Source organism: Manacus candei, unplaced genomic scaffold (genome assembly GCF_025592945.1).
Source record: "Manacus candei isolate 608988 ecotype Guabito, Panama unplaced genomic scaffold, ASM2559294v1 h1tg000109l, whole genome shotgun sequence".
NCBI classification, from domain to species: Eukaryota; Metazoa; Chordata; class Aves; order Passeriformes; family Pipridae; genus Manacus; species Manacus candei.
Window position 1 is genome coordinate 3,747,925 of NW_026138157.1, and position 14,913 is coordinate 3,762,837.

The following is a 14,913-nucleotide window of genomic DNA, read 5'->3' on the forward strand; positions in this document are numbered from 1 at the left end:
TTAATGAAGAAGAAAATAAAATAAATATGTGGATTTTAATTGTTACAGAAGAATAGTCATTATGAGCAGTTAATTTAGCTAACTGGCACACATAGTCTGAGATGACTAAGGTAATTCTTTGTTTCTTAAGAAAATAATTCAGTTGATGTTGAAGGAGTTTTGGGGTTTGGGGAATTTATTTTTAATTTCTTTTTTTTTTTTTAATAAAAACCTTTACGACCACAGAGTAGTAAAAGCTAATATGTAGAGCTGTTGCTGTTGAACAGGAGAGCTGGAGAACAGAAGATATTCACATGAAGCATGAGTGTCACTTGGAGGTGCTATAAGGGGTGACAAACTTAAGATAAAAAGAATAATAATTAAGATAATGAGAACTTTAATTCTGTTAAATGATTAAAAGAGCATGAATAAAAGGCATTCATGAGGGATTTTTTAGCCTAGTTGTACTGCTGGGTAAGTCTATGAAAGTGGAATTTCGAAAGCACACCTCCTTCACTTACAGGGTCACCGAGAAACACGCCAACTTACATGCGAAGTGGTCTAAACTTTTACAGACAAATTACTACAATTAACAAGAAGCATATTGCTATTATATTTCAAACAGTGTTTGTTTATCAAAATTATCCACAGTTTTAACTTTCTTTTTAGAAATTAGGTAGATTTCAGTTTGACACTGTCTTTCTGAGCAATCTGTAGTCCTTCTGAAGAAATCCTTCTGGAAGTCTAATTCCGTATATTAAATATGTGTTAGTGTTGGAGTCTGTGGGAATTAAATTTATTTTGACCTTCTGGTGGCATTCCTTTTTTTTTTCCCCTCCAAAAAACCCGCAACACATCTGTGTATTAAGGCCAGACCATGGTGAAACTAAAATTCTTTTTTTTTCCCTTTGATGTTAATATTCATTTTTTGTCAGATATAAAATAAAAAATGAAATTTTAGGAAATACTGAAATGTTAAGCTCTTATAAAGATTTTTATGTTTGAATAGGTAGCTGTCATTTAATTTACTTCACCTGACTTAGAAGAGTTTTGAATGATGTCTGTGTACTAAACTGTGTTATGCTCTTTTCATGCTTTTTACCTGGATATCTGTTTGGAATATTGCAGATTTTTTTCTCTCAATTCTGTTAAACAGAAAATTTAGCAATACTGATCTAAGCCAAAAGCTTGCAAACTGAAGAGAAACACTGAACAAAATACCATGCATGTGTCAGGTGGTGACACTGGTTTCCAGTTCACTCAGTACATAAGCTTTTTAGAGAGTGAGTGGTAGAATACACGCTGGCTCTTACAAAAGTCTACACACAGATGAGAGTTCCTGCTACTGAGCAGTGAACTGCTCTGAAAGGTGCAGGAATAGCTGACCCCAGGTTTGGGATGTGTAGTGGGAGATAGGTGTGCAGTGAAGGGCTGGGGAAGCAGAAGGTGACGTAGGAGTGGATCCTGGTTGGGGAATGGAACCAGTGGAAGGTATGAAGGTTCTCTTGCAAATAGCACAGAAGAGGGCATTTGGTCTATGTGCATGTCTTGGAAACCTGGGAGCTGCTGCTTTTTCTGCGAGTTATATCGCCTTCTATAGTGCCTGTAGTCAGGGTGATCTTTAATAAAACTAAGTTTGGAAACTCCCAGTCTAAATGCTTTCTTCAGGTGGGACTATGGCCAATCTTATTTTACTGTTTTGAACATTGACCATCTACTGTTTTTAACTTTTGCAGATGGGCAGTTTCCTCTGTTATGACACGGCAGAACCAGATTCCAACAGAAGATGGTTCCAGAGTTACACTTGCTCTGATACCTTTGTGGGACATGTGTAATCATACTAATGGACTGGTAAGGATTTCTTCAGTGTTGCTGAAAGACTTTAGGGCTTAAGTATTACGCATTTCAAGTGCTGTAGAACAGTTTAGTAATATTTTGCGTTATGCTTCTTAACACAGGTATGTTCTCTTCCCAAGTGACCCTAAAAACCCAATATCTGAAAGAAAGGTTTGTCAGTTTCTCAAATGTCTTACGATAGCTTTTCAGGGAGAGCTTTGTTCATCTAGAGAAAACTTTTCAAGTGATTGGATACTTGTGTAAAGTTAGGTCTTATATGCATGTTATATACCTGTACGTACTTTTAAAAGTTTTTGTTAATACCTTTTTTTCCAGACAAGCCTGAATAGTCTCCTGACATGGCCCTTTGTTTTTGATGGGCTGAAAATGGTTCACAATACTGGACAGATTTGTTCTGAGAACAGAAAGCAGAGATTGATGGAGGTTGCCTCTTGTAGCTACCACTAGGGAAAGTGGTTAGAGATTTGCAACTAAGAAATACTGCCTGCTCTCCTAACCATGTCCAAAGAGTCTTGTTATGGAGAAGGCAACAAGAAGAACAAAGCCGGGTTCAACAAAAACAGTACATCTGTTAGTACATCAAAGAAACAAAATGCAAAAATACTACTTTAGGGCATATTAAACATTTAAAAGGTGACATATGTATATAGAAAGTCAGACCTGCTGACATTTTGGCTTACGTGCACCAGTTCAGAAAATGAGTTCCTGGTTTCATTAACAGGCCAGTTAATGCTGAAGTGAGGACACCCAGAAGAGGGTGGCTTATCAATGTTATTTAGTCATGCTCATGTGCAGTTCAAAATTCATACCCTCTATTTGTGTTTTCAGTAGATAGTATTATTTATTGTAAGCACTGAATATGACCATACTGTTCATGGTCATATTTCTTTTGGTTCTTTTGTGGGAGAGTTGACGCGAGCATTAGACCAGCAGCATGTGTTAGTGTTGTTGGTATAAGTAAAGTCTGTTTTAAATAAATAAATTGTAAAGCAACTTGTTTTTCACTTGACATTTAGCTAATTTAGTGTTACTATGACTGTACCAATTACAGCACGGTAGGCTAGGCTACGAAGTTGCAAGTGTTTGGGGTTTATTATTTATTTATTTTTCCTTATTGCAAGGTGATTAGATGTTGTTCATTAACAGTGATTCTTGCCTTTGCATATTTGTTCTGCAATCTCACAGCTTTGGTTTAGAAATAAAGTTCATATGAGAGTCTCCAGTATAAAGAAAATTGCTTAAAATTTAGAAATGTGTGTTTTTATAATACAAGTGGTAGCTGCAAGCATCAGTACTTCCTGTACCCTTTTCCTACTGGGCATCTCTTTCAGATGCTTTTGCAGAGACTTGTCTGTATTCATTAGACAACTGTTAATGAATGCCTTCAAAGTTGGGATTAGAGGAAAGAGGAAGAGAATTAAGGTTCTGAGAGGGAAAAAATTAAGTAACATATATTAAAAGAGCAGCATATTTATGTTGTTTTACTCATTCAAACTTCTATTTAAATTGATAAAGTAATTTTTATTTTTATTATGCTCTTTAACAATGGGTTTGATATAGAGCCAGCCTCTGGAGCCAAACTTGCTAATACAGTAGTAGATCAGGACTGGAAACATTTTTTTATGCTGAAATGTATCCTAAAGGACGGGGGGGTTGTGCTGAACTTAAATGTTTTGTACGTCTGTAAAGACTTCAGTCATTTATTTCATAGTTCTACAGAAAATAGTTTAAGTGGATATACATTTAGGAAGGATAGAAAACTGTAATATTACTAATGGGTTAAGGAAAGCTACTTAACAATTTTTGTTGTGTGCTAGTTCCATGTACTATTAGAAATGGGAGGGGGAAACTGCTAAGATAACTGTAAGCTGTCTGTATTGTAGTTTATATTATTGTAGAGTGAGATGAAGGTGAACTGAGCTCTAATCATAGCACAACCCTTTAAAATACGTGAAGGAAATCGTTATTCATTGCAGGACAGTAAGAAAAGATGGCACTGAATGCACACCCCTGTCTACTTTATTCCAAATGTAGAGCTGAAATACTTCTTGAGTCAATCAGCTACTGTATGTCCCTGTTCTCGCTTTATTCCAAAAGGCCTCTTTCCATGATCTAGATAATAAAATGCTCTATGGATCTTAACTGGAGCTAGGTCCATCCAGCTTTTTGTTGCTTCTGACACTATTAATTAGATCAACCTGCCTCTAAGAACTATTTCAAAATGGTTGTCTTCCTGCATTTCTCATTGTTATTCTTTAGTGGGATTGTATTTTGACAGTCAGAGGTTGATTACCAGTTCTGACAGAGCTTTGAATAAGCTACATTCTGCCTGTTGGGCTGGGTCCATCCTTAATCACTGACCAAGCAGACTATTGCATGCTTTATACACAACTTGAAATTCATGTATCAGTCTGCTTCAGAAATAAACTGAAGGGATGCAATTTGTCAGCTATCATGTGGGAAGAGAAGTAAACACCCTGTTAATTCTCTTACGTGACTGCTATTAAAAGAAAGAGGAAATAAGAATCTAGCACTCCATTATGCTTTGTAGAAAAATCTTTCAGAAGTGCTGCTGGGTTTCGTGCATTGTTGTTTTTTGGGTTTTTTTTAAAGGCAAAAATAAATTTTAAAAAAAATCAGTACTCTAGTGAAGCATGCTTAAACTGACAGAATGCTCCTCTTAAAATACTGGAATTTCTCCAATCTGTGAAAGTCTCCTGTTCCACCAGCATTTCAAGGGACTGGAATGGACTTCTCACATTCAGAAATATTTCATTGAGTTTACACACTAAGAAAATTTCAGGATAGGTCAAGAGTTCCTGTTTTTGAATGAAAGGTGTTCAAGTACTACAGCTTATGTTTCTCAGTGGACTGTATTGCATGACTCTCGTGGTCTCTTCTGATCTCAACATACCACGAACCCACTGGTGGACCTGCAGTGGTGGCACCCACAGGCAGGTGTCTGCAGGGCTGGGCTGCCTGTGCTTGGGGCTGCCTGTGCTTGGGGCTGCCTGTGCTTGGGGCTGCCATTTGGGATTTACTCCATCAGAGGCAAGTTCCCCAGGCTCACTTTGAAAGCGCTGTTTTGGCTGACAAGTGCACATTTGATGCAAGCAGTGCAAAACTATTAATGTGTAAGCCATCAACCAGGCTTTCAATATAATCTGTGGAGTTCTGTCTTTGGACAAGCTGCATCCAAGATGGGAATCAGGGTATACTGCAGCTCACATCAGCCAGCTTACAAAAAAAGTATGTTTTCATTTTCAAAGGCTGAGAGAGAATCTTTGGCTTCTTCCCGGTTTTTCCCCAGGCCCAGAGCATATTTTTCCATAAGTTAGCTCTGTCAGTGTTGAATTCAGACTACCCACCATAAAAGTTGCTCTCTGATTTTTCAGCAGCTTGTGTTCCATCCTGTGGCTGCATCTTTGGCAATAATATTCAAAAATGTGTTGTTTGTCACTTTATAAAAATATTACATTTTTAGAATAGCTTTACTTGTTAGTGTGACCCCTTTACAGTTTAGTAATTGTTTTTGGAAAAATACAGGTTTGTTAAGAGAGTTTATCCTCTTCCATTGCCTGCTACCATCACAAAAATCCTTTTAGCATTTTAAGAGTATTACTTAACTTTTAGATAAAGGGATTATTTTCAAGTAAATTATAATTCTCTGAAGATTGTATCCCCTAAAGATCCATAGTTATCTAATCCTTTTTCATTGAGAGATCAAAAATGTGTTGGCAGTTGAAGGATAAAGCACAGCATATAGAGCTGTCAGTGCCTTGCTCCCTTGGGCCTCATGGGAATGACTGAAAGTTCCAGAACTTTATAACAAGCTGCTGGCTTTAGCATGGCACTTTGTGGCCTATGGAGGCTACTTCCCTCAGAGCCTTCTGCTCACTTCAGGTAGGTTATTTCCTTTAATGCAAAAATTGCTCAGGAGTTGTAAAGCCAACACTACCAGCTATATTCTGTCATGCAGAGAAAGAAATGTATGCAATTTCTGTTGTTAATATCTATTTCCAATACGAAATTTTGTCAATGGTGGGAGAGACAAATATAAAATGCTAAAAGTGCTTTTACCACTCTTTCCTTGGATAGATCACTACAGGCTACAATCTGGAAGATGACCGGTGTGAATGTGTGGCACTTCAGGATTTCAAGGCTGGAGAACAGGTAGTGTGAACAGTTATCTGCATAATTGTTCTTTCATTAAGTTCTGTGGACACTTGGTAACTCCCTACAAAATTTTGATAACAGAGTGGTGTGGGTTAAACCCTGCTACATTTGCATTTTAATATGCTGAGCTAATTCTGTGTGAAAATAGTACCAAACTAAACAAGTGTACATTTTTCAGAATAAAATAGTTTTTATCACTTGGTAGACCCCAACTATAGGAGAGTTTGATTCCTCATATTTTAGAGAACTAGTTGAAATATTTAATTACTGGTAAGTGCACATACACAGGCATCAGGCTTGATATTCTGGAGGAGCTTAATAAAAGACCATATGCAAAGGACCAAAGATAAATATTTTTTAGATTTGGAGCAGCACTTTGTCTGCAATAGTGGATTGTTGAGTCTTTCTTAACAATCTTACTGGTTTGTTTCTTGTTAGTGTTCATTCATTTAAGAGGCAAAATGCAGTAGAGTTGCCAGTCATTTTACCCATGTTGTCATTGTCATGCTTAGTGAAAATGAGAAATGACCTAAAAATATACTCCCTCCCTCTCACACAGGCATGCATGCCTTTACCTCTTCACCCTGAAATACAGGGAGAGTCTTGTAAAGATGCATGGAACAGTTCAGAATCCAGTATTTTGATCAGAACTGCTAAGAAACAAAAACAAGTGTTCAAACTAGTGATGCGCTGAAGACAGTGGTTTCAGGAGTGTAGGAAATGTCCTGTGCTGTGTCAGCAGCCAACCTAAACCCTCAAGTGTAGTAGCACTCCTTTTTTTCCTACTGCTTGAGCAACTGCAGTCAGCATGGCCAGACAAAGGCTTTGTCTATGAAACATCCTGAAATGTTTTATAACTTAGTCTCTGAGTTATTACATTTACTGTATAATCTTGCCAGTCTTACAATTTATAGTATTTTGGGTTTTGTTTTTCTTATGTATTGTTACCTTGTTTAGCAAGGAAGTGTCTGGAATTTTTTTTTTATGTGTCTTTCCAGGGGTATATTTATCCTCATTGCTATGCTGGGGTTTACAGTGATTGTGTATTTTTGCTCTCAGAATTTGTTATGGTAGTCAAATATTTGCTGTTTTTTCCAGCAGTGGTGTGGTGAGTTAAAAGGGGTCCACAGTTTTTCCAGAAGTGATCCAATTTATAATTTTCCACAGCTGGTAATGGCATATAGCTGTTCTGACCGGTCTCTCCATTTCAATTATAGAGGCTTCCTCTATTTCAATTTTATTTTAGTAGTTTCACTTTGTCTGCTATTTATCAGAGTTGTTTTTTTTTAAATTTCTGTGCAAACTTTAACTGTTAGTGACATCTTTAAAGCACTGTAATTATATAATGCTTCAGTCCTTTAATATACTGTGCAGATGTTATTTCTTACAGTTTCAGCAGGAAGAGTGTATGATCCATGCTTTTACTACTAAAAAATGTGAGACAGTAAAGTCCACAGAATCTATCAAACACTGGCCTGAAATAAAGCAACTTTCTCATTCTGTTTAATTGGATTTTTTTCCAAAACAGTCACGGGGCATAAGAGTATACTGTATAATCTACGCATGATATGTGACTTTTAGTTTAATATGAGATGTATCACATTAGTTTTAAAACATGAGAGGGTTAGCATCTCTTTCCTTAACCACTGCCTTAATATGCCTGGGCAGGTCACGTGTTCATCATGTGAGTGTGTTACAGTATAATGTTTACTATAATTTAATATCATCCTTAAGCATTTAGTGCTTAGGATAAATTGTTCTAATATAAAATTGAAAACAAAGAAAGTAAATGGCTGTTATTGAGCCCTTTAGAGAGCACTGTGCCTTTCCCTGTCAGCTAGAGAGAAATGGAAGCTTGCAGGCATCCAGAGCATTGCTGTACCCTGAGGTTCAGAAAGGAGTTCTGTAGCTGTTGAAACTTCCTTTTCTAATTGACAATTCTGTTATCAAACAGAAGTGGGAAAATATCCTCTTGATGTGGGAGAAGACAATTGGTACTCTGACCTCTAGTCCCATGCATGCACTTCATACAGCCTAGCCCTGAGTTAAACACATTCTGCAGGTTATATTTAGGAACTTCTTTTTTAATGTGAAATAATGTAACCTGTATGCTTTAGATGAAAGAGTTCAGAGTAAAAGGCAAAAATAAGTACTGCCTGAACAGAGCTCAGATCTCTCTGTATGATACGCTGTGGTATATCCATAGCTTAAGGTAACATTAGAATGAAAGCAAAGTTGATCCATCAGCAGTATAGGTTACTCCTTTGGGTGGACATTTGGTTGGGGAAAATGACTCCAGAAACACCATTTCTTTTAAGGGACCTTTCTTGTCTTTTATTTTTTTAGCCTTTATAAGGCATAGGACCTTTGAAAGCTTATTTCCATATACTGATACTTTATGACAGCATGAGAAAACAAATCATTTTTATTTTAAAGTATGGAATAAGAACTTCTCTCAAAGTCTCTGTTACGTGGATATGTTTAAATCTACCTCTAAAGTATAATTGCCACGCTATATACACCATTTGTATCGATACCAGAAAACAAAGCATGTTTCTTTATATAACCAAATATACCTTGTACTCAGAATAGTAACTCCTTTGGGAAATAACTTTCAAATTATGTCAGTTTTGTGAGCTGATCTTAAGCTTTTTTCCTGTCCCTTCACTTCTCTTTTCATCCTTCTAGATTTACATTTTTTATGGCACTCGGTCAAACGCTGAATTTGTGATCCACAGTGGTTTTTTCTTTGATAATAATTCACATGACAGAGTGAAAATAAAGCTTGGCGTGAGTAAAAGTGACAGGCTGTATGCTATGAAGGCAGAGGTCTTAGCTCGTGCTGGTATCCCAACGTAAGTAAAACACAATGCCATGGGTTTTTTAAAACGTTTCCAAGGTATATAGTGTCCAGTAGAGCATATACAAGACTGTTCTATGATAGTTTTCTTAGGTGTAATATTTCTCCTGTTTGTATAGCAAATTAAATTATTGTAATAATATTTACAGAAGTTCTCTGAGCTGTATTATCATCTAATTTTAACCATATATAAGGAAAAAAGCCTTTGCTTTAATAACCATTTTAACAAAAACAGAGGAAAGATTAATTTGAAGCAATCTGTGGTTTTTCTTTCTTTTCTATCCCTTGCAGACATACTACAGTATGTGAATCACAGCATTTTCCTTTAGTCTTTCAGTCCAGAGGGTACTATTAGGAGCAGCAGACATGAAACATTGCATTTTCATGAATTTATTATGAAAGCTGTGTAAAATAATTTTAAGTGTAAAATTGTAGAGATAATTATTCTTTTCAGAAATTTCTTTTCAATTTCCCAGGTTAGGGAAGCTTTTCAGTTTGAACTAGTATTACCTACTTTTTTTTTTAAAGTTACTTTTGTAACAGTACATTTACTTTAAGGTCTTTTATGTAGAAATAAGTTCAAAGATATGACAATTTAACTTGCATTTACTGTTGTTGTATGATTATTTCTTTTATTAGTTCTAGTGTTTTTGCCTTGCACGCCACTGAGCCTGCAATCTCTGCCCAGCTTTTGGCTTTCCTTCGAGTGTTTTGTATGACTGAAGGTAGGATGTTTTATGAAGATAACCTAATTTATGTTTGTCTTGTTGTGGGGGTTTTTTTGGTTGGTTTTTTTTTTTGTTAGCCCAGAAATTGATAGACATTTATATAAAACATTAAGCTAGAAGATCGGAAAAGTTGAGGAGTTTAAGTTAAAAAGGAATCTGTAAGCTAGTGAGAAACCCAATTTTTAGCTATGCTTTCTGAGGGAATATTTCAGTAACTCCTAAAGCATGAGATGATACAATTTTTTATTTCTTTTAATCTCCCAGGCTGTTGTGAATGAGTGAGCTTTCAAGCTTGATCTCTAGTTCTTAGGTTTCAAAATAGTTCACGGAACAAGATCATGCAAGGCCTAGGGGTTTACATGCTTAAAATCATAGCATATTAGCCATCACTGCTGGAAGCATTTAAGTATGGAATTGGAATATTCTGTACTGTAGGAGAAATATGGAAGAGACATTTCAAAGTTGAGTATTTTCAATATTTTGGTAATTCTTAATTTAAAACCAATTTCTGTATCTGCAAACTGTATTTGTACTGTTTGCAGAGTACTTTGTACTCATGTTACTTTTTTGTGGGGTAAAAATATGTGTACAATTAATAAATATTCACCTAATTTGTGCATAATATTCATAATGGCTGCTTGCTGGTTAGATGTAGCTTTGACAGTGGGAGAGTTTGTCATGATAGTGAGAGAGTTCTCTTGCAGTTAGGGAAACTGTGCAGGTGATGTGGATTTTAGTACCAATAGGAATACTGAAGTTGTTGAGTTTTTGCATGTGCTCTATTTGCTTTCTTTAATAAAACCAGCATACCTTATTTAGTGTCATGTCTTCAGTTGCTCCTGTCATTCATTTTTTAGAACTTATAAAGAAATTAGAATATATTGGAATAGTTCATTTGGAAGGGAGCTACAATAGTCATCTATTCCAATTGCCTGACAGTTCTGGGAAGTAAACTCAAGTAAAGAAAATTTTAGGATGCTAATGAGGAAGTGAATTTTGACTTGGAGAGGAAAATACATCCAGTGAACATTTTAATTGCATTTCTCTGGTATATGATTGTGCTCAGATTATTCTTATGTCTTAAATACTGTATAAGAAAATACCAAGAACCTACATGCAAGCTCTTGGTGAAGTTTGTGATAACTGCTTTGCAGGAGTGAAATTTATTAATTGAAAGATTAATGGAATTTGTCTAATGTCAAGGAGCTGATTAAATGTTTTCTGCTCTGTGTGAGGTTTGATGGATGTCTTTTCTGACCACCTGTAGGAAGTTTCTGCTACTGAAAAAGATTACCAAAACAATAGGAAAATTAATTCCACTGCTTTTTACATGCTCTTTGGCCTGTTCCTTTTATTATCAAAAAGTTCACTGAACTCTTTAAACATTTAGTCCCTTTTGTTTATCAAGTATTTTACAGAACATTCCATCTCACTGTCACAGGCTTCTGCTGTGTATGAGGGGCTGTGATTTATAAAGTATCTTTATTTCCAAGTGGAGCAGAATGCCGATTTTTGGCTGACCTCAAGACTTTCAGTTGTCTCTTTGAGCCAAACCCTAGAAATAACCAGCATATCTGATAATTCTTATTTGAGGAGAGGTTTATTTTTTGTTAACTGCTCAAAGCAGATTGTTTTTTAACAGATTGGTTTTGTACTTATTGTAGAAGAGCTGAAGGAACACTTGATAGGTGAGCATGCCATTGACAAAATCTTCACTTTGGGCAACTCTGAGTTTCCTGTTAGCTGGGACAATGAAGTTAAACTTTGGACATTCCTCGAAGCCAGAGCGTCCCTTCTTTTGAAAACCTATAAAACAACTGTGGAGGTAAAGTCATCATTATGTGTAATTTAGGTGTCTGAACTGTTCTGTGTTCTGTCCTTCATCTTGTCTTTGCAAACTTCAATCTGAATGTTAGTACATAATTCATTCTGTACTTTTTAAAGTGTAGAAACAGTTTTGCATTATCTAAGGAAAATCAAATAAGATTGCAAAAAAGAAAATTTTGTTAATGTAATTTTGTTAATGTATTTTTTCTTTGATTCTCCAAATAGAGACTACCTGCTTTTTTCTCTGCAAATAAGATGGGGAATCAGTTTCAACTTGTTGTCTGGAGTTGCATTCTACAGTCTGCAAAGAAATGCACTACTATTGCAAGTGTATAAGTGAACCTACACGTTGCATATATTTGTGAAGTCACCTGACTTCGCTTGTTATGCAGACTGATTTATGGAGAGAAATTTTGGGCTTCTTTACAAATTCATGACAAATTTGACTGGGACTCCTTGCAGACCCCCTCATGTCCATTTGTCTCAGCCTGGAAATCCTGGTGTCACTGTTAACAGAAAGAGAGGAAAGGTGAAGGATTGTTTTATTGTGTTGGTTGTTACTAACAAACCTGCTTTTTTTTTCCTAACAGGGTGATAAGTCCTTCTTGGAGACTCATGACCTTACTCCACATGCGGTCATGGCTATCAAATTGCGCTTGGGTGAAAAAGAGATCTTGGAGAAAGCAGTGAAGAGTGCAGCTGCCAGCCGAGAGTATTATACCAAACAAATGGCAGATGGAGCTCCGCTTCCTAAGTATGAAGAGAGCAATATTGCCTTGTTGGAGAACACTGTGGCAGACTCTAGACTCCCTATTGTCCTGAGAAACCTAGAAGATGTGGAAGAGCAAGGGGACTTAAAGATTGATGAAGCCATTGATGCTGAAGTCACAGAGAATGGGTTTGTAAACAGTGAAAACTCTCTATTTAATGGGACCAAATCTGAAAGTGAAAATCTAAATAAAGAGAAAAACAACAGAGGGACTGAAGCTGCCAAAGAATCTTCTTCAGAAAGTAATGATGAGGTTAAAGAATAGTCCTAAAATTTTACTTTCTTGTGAAATTAAACTAGCTGAAGTTTATGAACAGTGCATTTATGTTGGTGTGTTTCTTTGTTAACATTTCTCTTTCTGCAGAGAAAAATGGTTTTGCTGCTTTATATAAAATTGAATTTTAAGTTATTTAAGAGATTTAGCATCCCTTTTCAATTAAGATTGCCATCTTGCTTTCAGGCAAAAACTGGGGAAAGAGGTGCCTTTGGAAGATTTTGCAGCCCTTTGTTGAACCAAATGTATTTTCTTCCTGGGGAAGAATTAAGCTCTTCTATCTGCTGTGCGTTTGTTGTTCTGTCACTCTGACTACCGAAATTAAAAGCTTGCACTGCCTCCTGCCAAGAAAAGCAGAAGGCAGGACTGACTCGGTATTCAGCATGAAGGTGGGAGAGCATTACAGCAGAAAACTGGATGAGAGGATCAGAAACTTGGGAGACTGGAGGAAAACCTGTTTAAAATCAGGTGTGCCAGTCCAGAAAAAGGTAAGGTGGCAACCTTATGATTGGTAGTTTTAAATGTTGATGAGAATCCAAACTGTATACACTTTAAGTGATCTCTGAAGATTTCAGTTTACTTTCTCTTCTGTTTACTGTATAAAAGTATCTCATCTTCTTCAGTCAGAGTTAGGCTGCTACAGTACAACATTCACCAACTTTTAAAGGCTGACTACTTTTTATTTCCAGGCAGTACTTTTTATTTACAAGGTTGGCAGAGCTTCTGGAGATTTTGAAAACGGATAGGCCAAGCCACAGCTTTAAACTGTACTCATCAAAGTGAGGTCGCTTCCCAGCTTCTTCAGATTTTCACAACTAGCTAGAGATTTTCAAAGCTACACTTTTGACTAAACCATTATTAAAAGGAAAATGTTATTAATATTCCTGTCTGCTACTCCTTCATTTCTGTGGTGTAGGATGTAACACTGAATGTGACATGGTTACCTGATCTTACTCAGCTTTGTCTTTTGGTTAAGATATTAATTGATACTGCTTTCTCAAAGGAAATGGCAAGCAGGCTGATGTAATTTTGGCCCAAGTCCAGACTCAGCCAAGTATGCCTTGACCTTTGCCATTTAGATTGTGTCTTCATCTGATGCACATTTCTTGGGATACCTCCACAGGTTAAGCAGGTCTACTGTCACCAGCAGTTTTGGTCACCCTCATACTATATGTTTTAACTTCTCGGTGGAAACAATACAACCCTAGCACTGTGCAATATCAGAACAAGGGTAATTCCAAGGCTTGACTTTGAAATTACCTGGGTATTGGGAGGAGAGGAGGGTGGAATATTTTTATTTTGTTGGTGAATTTAGAGGAGTATAAAGTGATTTAATTCTGTTCTCAATATTAAGGACTTTGTCTTTTGCCTTTGTATCCTTAAGTTCACAATAATGGATAGAATGGAAAGCTTGGACGGTTGTTCAAAGCTCAGTAGAGGTTGCGAACTGCTCATCCAAGATCAGCTGCAGTAAAATCTCTTTTGGCATATTCATAGTTTTATTAGATTTTGCTTCTCTTATACTGCAACTTGGAAAATGTGCTTTTGCATCAGTCTTTGGTGCAATACACGTTTAAGTAGTGACTTTCAGGTTGTCATAGCAGTTCTGGTGTTCAGCTAGTATCAGTGCGGGGAAAATAGAAAAAATAGTTTTTTAAAAAATATTTCACTAAGAATGGCACGTTGCCATTGCACCTTGGATATTGCTTCATCACTAACAAGATGCTGGACCAGTATTTTTGTAACTATATGCTGCCTTTGGTAGAATGTTATAAATTGTTGTCTTGACAATTTAAATGTCATACAAAAGTCATTACATTTTGGTTTTTATTAGGACCAATATTCCATTTCTGTTTCTGCCACTTACATTGCACAACATTGTACTAGATATTATGATGCAATTCTGAAACTAGCCTTCCCTGAAAATTATAACTGTAATTCAGAATTTAAATGCTTTGATTCAATCTGATACACTGTATTTTGTTCCAGTATTTGCTAATATCTATGGCTTAGCAAAGCCTGTGGTCACCACAGGACAGAATGTGTGGGTTTTCTTGAATAAAATATAGTTCTACCATGTCTTCACTAGTGAGTGTATTATACAACCAAAACCTCTACCTGCTACTGACTGCTGTATCTTTTGGGGTCTGTGGGAAGAGGAATACCTGTTCAGGTATACAGATAAAGATTAAAGGAGAAATAGCTGGGGGGGTTGGGGGGAAGAAAAATATTCTAGTAAACAGAAAGGGAAAGTGTTCTATTGAATGCATGGTCAAATTCTTACTTTTCATTTGTTAGTGTTACTTAGAAAAATATGTTACACACAATAAAAATAGTGCGTAATCTAATTTTGTAATTTGCATTTTTCCTCTATGCATGTGATGGTTCCTCAGAAGCACTAACCTAAAACTTAAGCTTTTGAAAACTGAGGTGGAAACAAAAA

At 36.3% G+C, this 14,913-nt stretch overlaps 1 protein-coding gene across 2 annotated transcripts in view; it reads left to right on the plus strand.

Annotated features, from left to right (window-relative positions):
• The window catches only part of SETD3 (SET domain containing 3, actin histidine methyltransferase), a 65,280-nt gene extending 50,731 nt beyond the window's left edge, over positions 1 to 14,549 (plus strand). Inside the window, exons 8-13 of one of the 2 annotated variants that reach the window (XM_051769574.1) lie at positions 1,716 to 1,830; positions 5,935 to 6,009; positions 8,701 to 8,867; positions 9,512 to 9,597; positions 11,265 to 11,425; positions 12,018 to 14,549. In XM_051769574.1, the coding sequence (XP_051625534.1) occupies positions 1,716 to 1,830; positions 5,935 to 6,009; positions 8,701 to 8,867; positions 9,512 to 9,597; positions 11,265 to 11,425; positions 12,018 to 12,461 (1,048 nt within the window). In that variant the 3' untranslated portion in view covers positions 12,462 to 14,549. Of the gene's footprint in view, positions 1 to 1,715; positions 1,831 to 1,937; positions 1,987 to 5,934; positions 6,010 to 8,700; positions 8,868 to 9,511; positions 9,598 to 11,264; positions 11,426 to 12,017 lie in introns of those variants that run through there. The other variant, XR_007900155.1, reaches the window with a different exon arrangement.
• Positions 14,550 to 14,913: the final 364 nt, after the last annotated feature.